Source organism: Gymnodraco acuticeps, unplaced genomic scaffold, assembly GCF_902827175.1.
Source record: "Gymnodraco acuticeps unplaced genomic scaffold, fGymAcu1.1, whole genome shotgun sequence".
NCBI classification, from domain to species: Eukaryota; Metazoa; Chordata; class Actinopteri; order Perciformes; family Bathydraconidae; genus Gymnodraco; species Gymnodraco acuticeps.
In genome coordinates, this window is record NW_022991934.1 from 399715 (window position 1) to 415277 (window position 15563).

Below are 15563 nucleotides of genomic sequence, written 5' to 3' on the forward strand. Positions count from 1 at the left end.
CCTCATGAAACAACTGCAGCGGCTCCTCGTGGATTTCTTCTGGTCGGGTCATCACTGGGTGCCAGCATCGGTCCTGTACCTGCCTGTGGCGGAGGGGGGGCAGGGCCTTGTGGACATTACTGCAAGGACTGCTACTTTTAGACTGCAGGCAGCTCAGCGGCTGCTGTCTGGTGCCTCTCCCTGCTGGCTGGCTATGGCCCGGCTGTTGCTCTGGAGGGCAGGGGGCTTTGGTTTTGATAAACACCTGTTTCTGCTGAAGGCCCCTGCGTACAAGATAACTGGACTTGCACCTTTTTACTGCTCAGTCATCAATGCCTGGAAGATTCTGAGTTTTACCAGACCACCTGACCCCCGGCCTGGGATGTGGCTGTTTGAGGAGCCACTGTTTGACACTGGGTTTCTTTCTGGAACCCATTTATCTTCAGCCACCCTAAAGAACGCATTCATTGAAGCGGGAGTGGTAAAACTTGGCCATTTGACGGGGGTCTCCACAGAAAAACTGGCTGAGGTGACAGGCATTTGATCAACCCGTGTTCTGGAGAACCTGGTAGATGAGGCGTGGCAGTTGCTGTCGCCATCCCACCAGACTTTTGCTCTGGATGCAGATCTGGCTGACCAGTGGAGAAAGGGACATGAGTATGACTTTCCTGCCTTGAGTGTGGGTCCTGCGGTGGGGGAATGGAGAGAGGAGGATGGTCTCAAAAGGTTGATGATATTCGCTCTTTTTTTTCTGCCTCACCTTTACTCACCGCTGGGTCACCAGACCCTCCTTCCACCAACACACTTACCTCCTTTTCCCCTCTCTCTCCAAGTGAGGTTCTTACCCTCATTACCTCTGCCCGCCCTACCACCTGTCCTCTGGACCCTATACCTTCAAACCTCCTTCAGACTATCGCTCCTGATATTCTACCGTTTCTCACCCATTTCATCAACACTTCTCTAACTTCTGGTCACTTTCCAAACAGTCTCAAGGAGGCAAGAGTAAACCCTCTCCTAAAGAAACTCACTCTCAACCCGTCAGATGTTATAAACTACAGGCCTGTCTCTCTCCTCCCGTTCCTGTCTAAATCACTTGAACGCGCTGTCTTTAAACAACTCTCCTGTTATCTCAATCAGAACAACCTTCTGGATCCGCACCAGTCTGGTTTCAAGGCAGGTCACTCCACAGAAACTGCTCTCATTGCTGTCACGGAGGAACTGCACACTGCCAAAACTGCATCCCTCTCCTCTGTCATCATCCTGTTGGACCTGTCTGCTGCATTCGACACGGTGAATCATCAGATCCTCCTTCGCACTCTCCAAAAACTTGGAGTTTCAGGCTCCGCACTTTCCCTCCTCACCTCATACCTGAAAGACCGTACCTACAGGGTGACTTGGAGAGGGTCTGAGTCCGACCCTTGTCAATTAACTACGGGGGTCCCTCAGGGCTCTGTTCTTGGTCCCCTCCTCTTCTCCCTGTACACAAACTAGCTCGGATCAGTCATTAGCCCGCATGGTTTTTCTTACCACTGCTACGCTGATGACACCCAATTAATTCTGTCCTTTCCCCGCTCAGAGACCCAGGTCGTCGCACGCATCTCTGCTTGTCTAGCTGACATCTCTCAGTGGATGTCTGCTCACCACCTCAAGCTCAACCTTGACAAGACTGAGCTGCTCTTCCTCCCGGGAAAAGATTGTCCCACTCTTGACCTAACAATCAACATCGGCACCTCAGTTGTTTCCCCGACTCAGACTGCAAGGAATCTGGGTGTGACCCTAGATAACAACCTGTCCTTCACTGCAAACATCGCTGCTACAACCCGTTGCTGCAGATACACGCTTTACAACATCAGGAAGATACGTCCCCAGCTGACACAGAAAGCGACTCAGGTTCTGGTCCAGGCTCTCGTCATCTCACGCCTAGACTACTGCAACTCCCTCCTGGCTGGTCTACCTGCATGTGCCATCCGACCTCTGCAGCTCATCCAGAATGCAGCGGCTCGTCTGGTCTTCAACACCTTCCTAAATTCTCCCACACCACTCCGCTCCTCCGCTCCCTTCACTGGCTTCCGGTAACTGCTAGAATCCACTTCAAGACACTGGTACTTGCTTACCATGCTGCGAATGGATCTGGCCCTTCCTACATCCAGGACATGGTTAAACCGTACACCCCAGCGCGTGCACTACGCTCTGCATCAGCCAAACGACTCGTTGCGCCCTCGCTGCGAGGGGGACCCAAATTCCCATCGGCGAAAACACGTGGGTTTGCTGTCCTGGCTCCAAGATGGTGGAATGAGCTCCCCATTGACATCAGGACGGCAGATAGCTTGCACATCTTCCGGCGCAAACTGAAAACTCATCTCTTTCGACTCCACTTCGAGCGTTAGAACTATTAACGAAGCACTTTTTATACTAATAAAGGACTGGCTTACCTAAAGCCAGTTGAGTAGCACTTGAAATGTTTGGCTCTATGAAACCTGATGTACTTATATGATTCTGTTTTCTTCAAGGTTGTGTCTTCCTGGTCGAATGTACTTATTGTAAGTCGCTTTGGATAAAAGCGTCAGCTAAATGCAATGTAATGTAATGTCTCCTGCTATCACTGGGGACTCTAACACCTGGAACGTTCAGCTCCTGCAATGGGAAGAAGCTATATCTTAGCTGCGTAAAGGTGCTAAACCTCAGCTCGCTCGCAGGCGTCAGAGAGTCGAGGTGGACGGATGTGTTTGGCTTGGGCTTTTCCCCTCAGGGCAGCTGGAGGATCCTGTATAAATCTCCGGTTGAGAAACGGATGGCTGACATCCAATGGAGAGTTATACACGGTGCAATAGCCACTAACAAATACAGAGCTAATTTTGACCCAGGCACAAGGGGGGGCTGTCCGTTCTGTTTTATGGCAGAAACATTGGAGCATTTAGTGGTGTCCTGATTGGCTGGTCTTAAAAATGTGTTACAGGAGTGGGTGGAAGGGTTCGGGGAGGTTTTCTCCATACCACTTTTTGTCAATGGCCCCAAATACATCCTGAAAAAGAAAGAAACCCTACTATTGATACATTTCTTGTTTGCTAATGCAATCTGGAAAAGTAGGAAGAACCAAGTTGCTGGAGTGGGATGGACGGATGCAGTGCTCTGTCTGAGGGGGCTGGTGGCAGCGCATCTGAGGGTGGAGCATGCGTACTATACGCTGATCAATCATCTGCAGGGGTTTCTGGATGTGTGGGCTGTTGGGCAGGTTCTGTGCTCGCTGGGGGAGAATGACTCTCTAATATTGAAGTTTTAAAGGATAGGTGTAGTTTTTGTTTTTAAAGTGTGTAAAAGAGGATGTTTTTAAATGGGTAAAACGCTTTCAAATGGGGTTTTCAAATGATATGTATTTGGTAGTCATGAAAATCTGTTTATTTGATTGTGTAATGTATTAGGTTTGTTCCGACTCTTTTGCAGGGTGGGTGTATGTTTAAAACAAATGCAAATAAAATTTGTTTTAAAATCAAAAATCTTCTTCTTCTTCTCTTTAATGGTGAATCGCTTCCCTGCATCCACCTCTTTAATAACAGCGCCTTATATCTGGGTGCTAGTGGAGCACGCTCGTGAACTGTTAGCACCGGAACCTTAGATCGTGGAAACTGTGGCGCGCATCATTTTACAACTAAAGACATAGCTACACAAAAAACGCAGCATGTGTACGGCTCATGTGCACGGCTCAGAGAATCTGCCTTGGTACAAAGTAGCAGTGAAAACATGGTACGGAGTTTCATTGATTTGGGCATTCTCACAATAAGCAAGTGGAATGGATTTGATAATGAAGCACTGACACAGCGCCAAAGAGCGAGTGGATAGACCGATGCACGGACTTTCCGCATGGTAAAAGTGGGGGGGTCTAAACTAATCATTTTAAAAGGTGGGGGGGACTTGCCCCACCCTCATATAATGGCTGCAACGCCCATGCATCCGTCCCATCTCTTTTGCTATTTTCAGGGTCAGGAATTTTGTCTCCTTCCATTTTCCTAACTTTCCCGCTCATCCTCTCAAACAACCCTGGGTATACCTGCATCAATGGATGCCCAGACAGAGGGGGTCCATCTCCCACATCTCATTCATTATGTCAATAGATGCCTATTCGATGAACAAGACAAAAACGGTTTTGGGGCAGGAATTGAACATTGAATTATCTGAAGAGTGGTGGGATAATATATCTGATCCAGTGCCAACTTTCACCTTATGCGCTCGTCTTGGGCTCATACAGTTCTAAATCCTACATATGTTACACTTTTCCAAATCGAGGCTATCCAAAATATACCCGAATGTAATTGACACATGTAACAGAAGCCCTCTCTTCCTGTGTGACCTTAGTCATATGTTTGCCTAGTGTCCCAAATTGCAAAATGATTGGTATTTAATCTGAAAAACCCTCCCAGATGTTCTCAAGATTACCCTGATGCCATCGTTGGTGTCCATAGAGATTTGTCCTCATCAACCTCCAGACCGCAGATATCTTCACCGCCCTGTTGGCCCGTCGCAGAATGCTTCTCAATTGGAAGTCCCTCTGTTTCTGCCTGGCTAATAGATGTGATGTTCTTTCTCAAGCTTTCAAAAAAAGGGGCTCAAATGAACATCATTTTTTATATATAAAAAATATATATATACTGTTACTCTGCACCAAATATATATATATATATATATATATGGTGCAGAAAATTACAAAAATAAATATATATATAACATAATATAAATATATAACAATTGCTAGTACTGTTACTGTGCACCAATAATTATTGGTGCACAGTAACAGTACTAGCAATTGTTATATATTTATATTATGTTATATATATATTTATTTTTGTAATTAGCAAGTACATAAGGCACAGTGTACATACACTGAGTGCTGCTTTTTTACAAAATGAGTAAGAATGTAAGGTCTAAATGAGAAGGTCTAAGGATAGAGATATGAGAAAAACAAACAAAAAAAGAAAGATTAAAATGTAAAGATTAATCATATATATTAAAGGGTTTTAATGGTTGATGTTCAGATGGCAGATACTGTCCTTTGGTATAATTCACATATGTTGCTGCCTTCATGAACCTCCGTGTGTGTTTCAGAGAGTGACCTATGAGACGAAGAGGCCCACCCACGATGTGAGGACCATAGCTGAGGTGGAGGGCGGAGTGGTGAAGGCTGGCAAGGAGTCGGAGTGGAAGGAGCAGATCATCGTCCCTCCTCTTCCTCAGTCCTCCCTCATTGGCTGTGATCTTATAAAGATGGACTATTATGTCAAAGTAAGATATGCTTTTTTTCTGCCATCATCCTTTGGTAGTGTCATTTTACACGTTGATCTGAAGTCTGGATCTGTGCACAAGAACATTTTACAAAACAATATTGTTTATGTACTTTTGGTTTTCTTACTTAGTGAATGTATTTACTTTATTCAATTACTCAGTTGCCATAGTCATATGGAGCAAAATAGGTTTAAAATACATCCTCTGACCAGAGATGGAGTACTCGAGTCCTGGACTCGGACCCGAGTCGGACTCGAGTGCGGATTTTCGCCAATACGGAAGTGCCACACATTGGCGTGACTCGGACTTGGGCCCCGTCTCAGGTCGGTTAAATGAAATCCTTGCTTCCCTCACTTGCGTCGTTTCCCTGCGACTAGTCCCTCCCACCAGGGAAGCATGGAGAGACGCAAGGAAACCACGAGAAGCAGGGAAATGAGTTTTAAGAGCAATGGGACGTCCTTTCCTTTCCCCCGGAGCGTCACGTGAAGCGACGTCCGTTTGTGATGACGCCGCACAGCTGTTCGTCTGACAGCAGCTCTGTCCCCGTTATTTTCCCAAACACCCCCGCCACACATTTACTGACACAAACATTTGTATCATCTGTAGACCCCAATAAATAAAATAAAATAAGAACTCATTCTCAAAAAAGATAAACGCCATTCTTAAAATGTATAAACGAACAATAGTTTGATTAATATTGATCAGAGTGCACAATAGAAATAAAATAATTGAGAGAAGAAAAAGAGATATGTTATCTATCAAAACCCAGTTAGATTAACATTCATTGGATTGCACACTTTTTTTGTTTGTTTGGATATGTAGTAAATTAACATTGTAATAGCACTTAATGACTGACTGAATGGAAATGACAATAAATGAAAATGTAAAACGAAAAAAGCGATCATGAAAATGTTTCCAAAAAATGAATAAAATGATTTTGATCATTTGTTGTTCAGATATATCACATATTTGTAACTAAATGATACATGAATTGAAACAAAACACAGTATAAACTGAGGAGTGACTCTCGTGAGTTTCATTTATTTTCTTCACTCCGCTGGGAAACTGCTCTCATGTCAAGAAGCATGAGAGCAGTGCATGCACTGCATCGTCCAATCAGTGAGCGATACACAGTAAGGGGGCGGGGCGAGTATCTGAGGATTTCATCGAAGGATGGTCTGGTGGTTCCTCGGTTATCGCTCCTCCATTATCGCTCCTCGATCCTCCGGCAAAAATAAGGCCATTGGGACGCTACTCAAGATGGCGCAGACAAATCAACTTCCGGTGAGAGCGAGGAGCGAGGAAATGAAAATAGTCGACCTGAGACGGGGCCTTGGACTCTGAATTCTCGCGCACGATGACTTGTACTCGGACTCCGACTCGTGAATCCCCCCCCCCACGATGACTCGGACTCGACTTGTACATTGACGCTAGTTTTCTCTGGAGTCTGATGTCCTCTATCCTGGCGTGTGCACCTGCGAGGCGAGTTCACGGACTGGGCCCCGCTGTTCCAGTCTAAAGATGTCTAGAGACACACCCCGCATCGTGCTGTATGCTTTCACACATTATGCTTCCACATTGGAAAAGAGCAGCGCAAAATGCTCGTTATGTGGAAACAATATTGAAGAGAAGGCTCCGTAACACATTACTCTAAGGATCGAGTTCAGACATATAGGCGGTCTTGAACACTATCATCAGAGTAACGTGATCTAATCAATAAATAAAGATTCAGCCGATAACACGAAAGCACATGGCTACTTAACATGCAGAATGACATCATTTTGCATGTTAAGTAGCCATGTGCTTTCTGGGGCTTAATCTTTATTAGTAAACTGATTTAACCGGTAAAAGTTCCTTCAAAATAAGAGTCCCGATCTTATTACTATCAAAATAAAAGTGCAAAACGAAAACTTTACCATAGGAAATTATTGGCATACAAATATAATCACTTCTCTAAAAGTTAACTAATTTTAAACATAGTTGGACATATTAAAGGTAATTTACAATAATACTATTAATATTAGTAATAAGCTTTATATTTGTATAGCACCTATTACAAAAACTGTAGCCGAACTGGCTTCACAGCAGTTCAATAGACAGATTAGTATAACATGACAGGATAGAAGCAATGTAGAGGAGCAGCTACATTTCAACACATATATCCACGAAGATTAATACATGAAGACTTGTGACTCAGACTTGACTTGGACTCGAACACAGGTAATGATGAATCGGACTCGACTCGGACACTCCTTGGGTGACTCGAACTTTGACTCGGACTCGAACACAGGTAATGATGACTCGGACTCAACTCGACTCGGACACTCCTTGGGTGACTTGGACTCGGACTCGAACACAGGTAATGATGACTCGGACTCGACTCGGACACTCCTTGGGTGACTCGGACTTGGACTCGGACTCGAACACAGGTAATGATGACTCGGACTCGACTCGACTCGGACACTCCTTGGGTGACTCGGACTTGGACTCGGACTCGAACACAGGTAATGATGACTCGGACTCGACTCGGACACTCCTTGGGTGACTTGGACTCGACTACGACTCTCCCTTGGTGACTCGGACTTGGACTCGACTCGGACACTCCTTGGGTGACTCGGACTCGACTACGACTCTCCCTTGGTGACTCGGACTTGGACTCGGACTCGAAGAGTGACTTGGACTCGTGAATTGGTGACTTGACTACAACACTGCCTCTGACTATAATATAGTTGGACCAGCAATTTCTATTCCTGTTTAACTTTTATTTTGGAAGTACTGAATGAATATCCTGCTCAACACTAAAAATCCTCTTTAAACCAGTCTGCTTGTGATTCATTTGTGGTCCTATTTTATTTTATGTTAAGGTTTCCAGATGAATTGCAAGGGGAAACATTATTGTTGATAGACCTAATATAAATACTTTAAAAATGTTTTGATTAATTAATGTTCGATTTTTAATATCAGGACTTTTTTCTTTTAGTCTATTTTGTTTCTCCTTTTTATTTTTATTATAATATAAGTAGCAGTAGTGTCGTCATTACAAAACATATCAAATGTAACTGTTGATCTTTGTCAGCCCTGAACATGTCTATACACAGAACCGTTAAAGAACCTGATAATCATCAATCTGTCTGAAAATAAAAGGGCTTGATAAATATATATATTTATATATATTAAGCCCTTTTATTTTTTATGTCTGATATTCTATAGCCCCAATGATCAAATCAATAGTTGATTGGATTGGTTTGTAGAGAATGATTCCGTTTTCCTCTCTTGTGATTGCTCAGGTCTGTCTGAAGTCTCCAGACGTCATGTTGATGTTGCCCATCCACATCGGGAACGTCTCACTGGACAAAAAGCTGCGCTCTTCTAAGAAAGCAGCTTCTGCCTGTTCTGCTGAAGACACACAAGAATCTGCCAACCCCCCCTCCACCAGCACCACCACCACCCTCACTCTGCCTCCTCGCCCTGCCCCCAAACCTGGTCCACGTCCCACCCCTCGCTCCAGGGCATCCTCCCATAATCCCCACAGTGCTCCTCCGGCTGACTCACCCCAGGGAGCCGAGGGGGGGGCTCCGATGAACGATGGCCTTCCAAACAAGCGCCAGTCTCAGCTGGTGTCCCCCAATGCTTTCAGCTACGCTCCCGGCCTCTTCTTCTCCCAAAACCAGCAGCACAACGGGCCAAGCCCAGCCCCCCCTGGGTCCACGGGGGCCACAGCACCGTACCCCCCTGAGAGCAGCGCCAGCTTAATGCCAACACCACTCATCCTGCCTCCAGACTACGGCGCCTCAGCTTATCCACAAGGTCAGTCTGCACACGGTGAAGCATCCAGGCTGAATACGGATTAACCTGTATAAGGTGAATAGTCTGTTTGCAGCTCATTTGAATGTTTGAATGTTTGAACCCAGGAATGTCCACCAAAGTTTTATGTTAGAAATGTATAGTACGGGTCGCCAGCACATAGAAACTGCTGGATGCTAACCTGCATATTTTGGGAAAAGTGTACAAGTAGCTTAAGTTGCATTAGTTATCACTAATTAGCATATGCAAAAATGGCTTGGCCGATTTGGGCAATTTTGGAGTAGTTTTGGGGGTTGTTGAGGATGTTGAATCAATTCCTGACATTTTCAGGATCAAAAAGGGCAGTCTTAATCAATACTTGTACTAACAGTATGATTTTTATGAATTTCGGGTCGTTTTCAATGTTTTAGGGGACTCAAAACTGCAATTTATTTATCAAGAAAATCAGAAATTGATTCAACATCCTCAATGTAGCTCAAAAATCACACGCAAACTGTCAAAATGTGTCAACGCTATACTTTAGCTATTGTCTATAAATGCTATTTAATGCCACTTAAACATGGGGTAGGTAAGTTTGAGAAACCAGATCGAGATACACTTGTTATATTCCATGGAATGCTCTTAACACCCCGATAGCAATGAATATCTGAAGTGCTTTGACAAAAAATCCATAAAATATCTCATCTGTGGAAGCCGTAGTACTCTAAAAAGCAGACCAATCATCTGAGCCGGCCCGGCTAAAGTAACTGGATGGCCTACCTGCCTGTCAGCCTTCCATCTGTGCACAAACTTATCTCGTGCCCTCATTGGTCATGTGTGTGTTGGAGGAGGGGCTCTGTAAGGAAGTGGCAGATTTTTTCCGGCTGTGTATTTTAAAATTCTAGCGCACTCGAGCTGGTTTCTCCAAAATGACCTACCCCACCTTTAAGCCAATTGTGCAAATTGCCCAACATATGCAAGTTGTCATCTGGCAGTTTCTATGTCCTGGGGACGCGCACTATTCATTTATATCATCAAACTTTGTCTCACACGTCTGGCAAATAGACTAAAATTGTGTTTTCAAAACAATAGAAACACCTGTCCCCATAATGCACTACTACAGCACTCATACCTAACTACAGTAGTAAACCTAAAGGTACATGTAACTAATTTCAACTAGGGCTAAGGCATAAACATTCCAAACTCAACAACACATTTTAATTGTTTTACACTACTTTTGTTGTGGAGATGACTGCAATCCTTATAGTTTTGCATTGCCTTGCACTCTTTTTGTCAGTTTGAGAGTCTTTTAGCAGTGTGTGTGTGTTTCCACTCTGCAGGCTTACAGGGCTGACGCTGCTGACTTGTGGACAGGGTGCTGTGTAGCAGTGTGTGTACATTGTGAGTGTAAAAAGCAGCTGATCTGATGTTGACTGTCTGTTACAGAGGCTCCCCCTTCCTATGATGACAGCTTCAACACATGAAGAGGATGAAGAGGCAGCAACCATCAAACTAATATCCCCTGGTATAATGAGGGAACTTTACCTACCTGTCAAAGGACTTTCTAAATGGCAGGTTATCAACATTTTGAATTTTAATGAAGCTGGACTGACCTCACACTCTGCTGCCCAGTGAACAAATACCTTTAATAATCTAAAGGGGTTATTCTTTCTTCAAACTACAGCCAATCAACACTGTCGGTCCTTTTCGGTATGCTTTTGCACTTTGAAGGGAATCTGCAGATTTGATTTGCTGTTTGAGCAGGAGTCATAGGGTGTTATTTAGAAGTCCCTCAGATGGCCTCTGTGATGTCAAGTTCGGATGATTTATGTACGGAAACCTGTGCAAAACAAACATCTCAATTAGTCTATCATATATTTTCCAGAAGACTAATAGGAAAGGAATCTGTGGGTTTTTACTTGAAACGGGGGGATCATCTTCTGGCACATCTTTTCATTTAATCTGAGTTTCGATAACGCTAGATTTAATGGTTTGGTTGAAAATATTAGTTTTATTTACTTTTGATCAGGAGTTTTCTATGTTAAGATGATAAGGATAATCCAGATATTGCTCTTGTCTAAATATATCTTCATAAGGCTATAATGCATGATACATTTTGGCCTCTTAAGATGTTTGCCATGTTTGATCCTTTTTTACTTTTGTGCCCTTGCACTGTGTTGTGATTGTGTTGGTTCTTTATACACCAGACATACTTTTTTAAATGTCTTTTAGCAACATCACTGTGATTTCAGGTTGTAGGTATTGATGTAGTTAAAAACCTCTGTCTTGATACTTTTTTTAATAGATTTTAATATTTCTTGATAAAGTTAAATCCTTCACACATTCATAAGACAGCATTATATTTATTTATTGTCCAAACAGTCTCATAATTCAGATTCAGATTTGGAAGGTTGTTTCATTATAAACACACAATTCTGTGTGTTTAGAGTTGTTGTTAGCAGTTCCACCAGAGGAACGTTTCCCCTCTTAACAACTCAAAATGTTGACAAGGCTACATTTTTATCATTTCATTTTTTTGACTAAAGAGGTCAAATGAACCTTTTTTTCAGATTACAGAAAAGTCCCATAACAACATTAAAACCGCTGTACTCCAGTATCAGATGGGACATTTATACTCATACTAAATAAACATTAGTCTGCATTTGTGGTTTTAACATTTTAATTAAGGTAAACTCTGAACAATATGAGCCACTTTAATGCTAAATAAATCAATTATCAAAATCCAAATCTCAACTACATTAAGCTAGAAACGTATTTTCTCCCACATTACGTTTGTTTTGGACGTAACTCAAATACGTTTATTTTCAACATATATTTGCCATTTATTGTCTTGCTTTCCTACAATGCGCCCGACCACGCACAGGGCTGCTATTACATTGAAAAAAAAATAGATATTTGATAGTTGGACAAAACATTTATCTGCAGATCCCTATAAAGCATGTGAGACAGCGACCCTTTTAGCGGCTGGATTTCCAGTGAAAGAACCAAACACGAGAGGAGGTAGAGTTGCATAGTCTTTATTTCACAACCACCATAAAGAACAGCCAGCCAGCCAGCATGGAGGTGTTCACCACTTTCCTCCGACTGAAGACTGGCTCTTTTATAGAGGATCTTATTGGGAGAAACCATTCACAGGTGAGCCATTATAAATAAACATGTCATCATAATTGGTATAACGATAATCCATAACATTCTGTGCATGTATGATCAGTGGTTTATAGCCAGCTGTTAAGTTAACCCCAAAACCCACATTATAACTGACCATAATATATAGAAATACATTCCCAACTACAACATAAACCCCTACGCCCATCCCGCTACTTGGTTCATCCCGGAACCTTCTTTAGTCAGTGTTTGTTTCCCCCGAGGACCTTTTGGTCAAACACACTGGAGCGGACACAGGACGAAACAGCATGGGTAAGCGATGGACGTAACCTTTACACAGTGTTCACTTCTACAATGAATGCAACTTAATGTCATGACATATACACGCTAAAACAGGACATCTGCACACAATGATTAATCTCATCTGCTGTCAATCTTACATAATTATAAATACTCTCGCTATAAACTCCCCTCTCTTTTCAGGTGGAGCCGAGGACCGACCAGCATCTGCCAGACGACATTCCAAATAATACGGTTTAATCATTTAAACAACTACTACATCAATAAATAGTATAGATTATATAAAAATGTGCAATAGGCCATGTCAAACTGTACTGTGCAAATCATGCTAATAAAGTGCAAACTGTTCACTAAAGTGCTGAGTGACATTATTACTGTGCAAAAGGAAGTCGTTATATAAAGTGCAAACCCACATGTGCAATATTACAAGGCCCCCAAAGCCGTCAGTCCATAGTAACGAAGTTACCTTCGTTACATTTCCTCCTCCCTCTCCCGAAGGAGAACAGTGTCTCATTCCTGCGACACTCTGGACAGAAAGTCATCCACTATATTGGTCTTCCCTGACCTGTAGCGAACGGTGAAGTCATACGGCTGCAGTGCCAGGTACCATCCAGCGATGCGCATGTTTGTATCTCTCATGCGATGCAACCACTGTAGAGCTCTGTGATCTGTTTCTAAAACGAAGTGCCACCCCAACAGATAATATCTGAGGGAGTCAATGGCCCACTTCATTGCCAAACACTCCTTTTCAACCGTGGAGTATCTAGTCTCTCTATCCAGCAGCTTGCGACTCAGGAAAACGACAGGTCTCCAGTCTCCCTCCTGCAGCAGCACTGGCCCTAGGCCCACTCCAGAAGCATCAGTTTGCAGGGTGAAGGGCTTGTCAAAGTCTGGAGTGTGAATGACAGAGTTAGCGCAGACTGCATCTTTCAAGTCTCTAAAAGCTTTGTCACACTCATCGGTCCATTTCAGTTTGTTGGGAGCAGAGGCTTTGGTCAAGTCATTCAACACAACCGCCCTGTCTGCAAAATGAGGAACAAACTTACGGTACCAACCGACCAACCCCAGAAACCCTCATCTTCTTCTTGGTAGTGGGCACAGGGAACGACTGTATGGCCTCGACTTTCCCCAGCTGTGGCTTAATCTTCCCAAATCCGATGATGTAGCCCAGGTACTTCACTTCTCTTTGAGCGATAGCACACTTGTTTGGGTTGATTGTCAGACCAGCTACTCTGATCCGCTGCAAGACTTGTTGTAGATGGAACCTGTGCTCATCCCAGGATTGGCTGGAAATAACCACATCATCCAAATATGCAGCAGAGAAGACAGAGACATCCCTCAATACATGGTCCATCAGTCTTTGGAATGTTGCCGGCGCCCCTTGGAGACCAAATGGCATGACTCTGAACTGATACATACCAAATGGGGTCCTAAAGGCTGTCAACTCCTTAGCTTCAGGTGCCAATGCTAACTGCCAGTAGCCTTTGCTTAGGTCCAACGTGGTGATGTACTGAGCTTTGCCAACCCTTTCCAACAGATCGTCAATTCGAGGTATTGGGTATGGATTCGAAATTAGACACTGCATTCAGGTACCTGAAGTCAATGCAAAATCGAAGTGATCCATCTTTCTTTGGAACCAGTACAATTGGGCTGCACCACTCACTGCAGGAGACCTCGATTATCCCCAGTTCCAGCATCATCTTTATTTCCTTTTGTAGAACAGGAATTAGCCGTTCAGGAATCCTGTAGCTCTTCTGCCGAACTGGAGCATTTCCTGTTAGACGGATCCTGTGCTGGACCAGTGAGGTAAAACCTGGTGTCTCTTTAAAAAGATCCGGGTCAAGGAGTGGCTTTACTCCTTCCTACTGGGTGGGAGATAGATGAGACAGGCCCAATGTCAAGGGCTCTGCTGTTACAGTGGTGGCAGGAAATACTTCTCATTTGCTTCCTCATCCTGGACAGCACATACCAACAACTGGCACACAGGCTCTTGACGAACCTGGAACTCCTTGAGCAGATTGACATGGAAAGTCTGATATTTCTTTACTCTTTCTGGCATATATAGTTCATATGTGACCTTACCAACAACCCTGGTAATTTCATAAGGTCCATGCCATTTTGTCAGCAGCTTACTGTCACACGTTGGCAACAATAACAGTACCTTCTATCCTGGTTTGAAAACCCTCTCCCTGGCCTTCCGATCATACCAGGTTTTCTGTTGTTGCTGTGCCGACTTCATATTTTCATGTGCCAGTGCTGTCATCTCCTCAAGTCTCTTCCTCATTTTGATCACGTATGAGACAACATTATCTCCTCCTGGCTGTGGACTCTCCCAGTGGCCTTTAAGAATATCCAAGGGTCCTCTCACTTGATGGCCATACAAGAGCTCGAATGGTGAAAAACCTGTCGACACTTGTGGAACTTCCCGATAGGCAAACAACAGGTACGGAAGCCATTGATCCCAATCGGCCCCTGTATTGGAGACAAATTTGCGTAGCATGCCTTTGAGAGTCTGATTGTAGCGCTCTACTAGCCCGTCTGTCTGGAGGTGATAAGGGGTGGTCTTAATGCCCTTCACACCTAAGACTTGGTAAACATGCTTCAAAACTTGGACAAGAAATGTGTCCCAGTCTGTAAGGATCTCTCTAGGTATGTGTTACGTTCCCCCTCTTTGCTAGGGGTAAGAAAGGGAAACAACACGACCAGTTTGTAATTGGTATTGGTTACCGGTGGGTTTATTTATGACGGCAACTGAACAAAAACAATGATAAACACACGAACAGCCTGACCAACAACGGACCAAACTGTTACGGGTTAACAACACAGGACTCCAAAAGAGAGTTGCACAGTAGGCTACAAAAGAAGAACGTACCTCACTTCTAAAGTGGAACAAAACACTAAACAAAAGGAGACTGTGGAAACACAGCTGTTGCTGATCAACCGGTGCTAATCACCGGGGTCTAGCAATATACACACAAATGCTGATCTACAGGCGCTAAGCTAACCTGGGTCTAAGCTGTTTCACAATGTCACTAATCTAAATGCGGGTTTACAGGAGCTAAGCAACCTGGATCTACGCAAAGTACACACACAAACCCTAC

At 43.8% G+C, this 15563-nt stretch overlaps 1 protein-coding gene across 1 annotated transcript in view; it reads left to right on the forward strand.

Annotated features, from left to right (window-relative positions):
* The window catches only part of arrdc1a (arrestin domain containing 1a), a 55488-nt gene extending 43792 nt beyond the window's left edge, over positions 1-11696 (forward strand). Inside the window, exons 6-8 of the mRNA XM_034200279.1 lie at positions 5077-5253; positions 8541-9060; positions 10483-11696. Coding sequence (XP_034056170.1) covers positions 5077-5253; positions 8541-9060; positions 10483-10520 — 735 coding nt within the window. The 3' untranslated portion in view covers positions 10521-11696. The remainder of the gene's footprint in view (positions 1-5076; positions 5254-8540; positions 9061-10482) is intronic.
* Positions 11697-15563: the final 3867 nt, after the last annotated feature.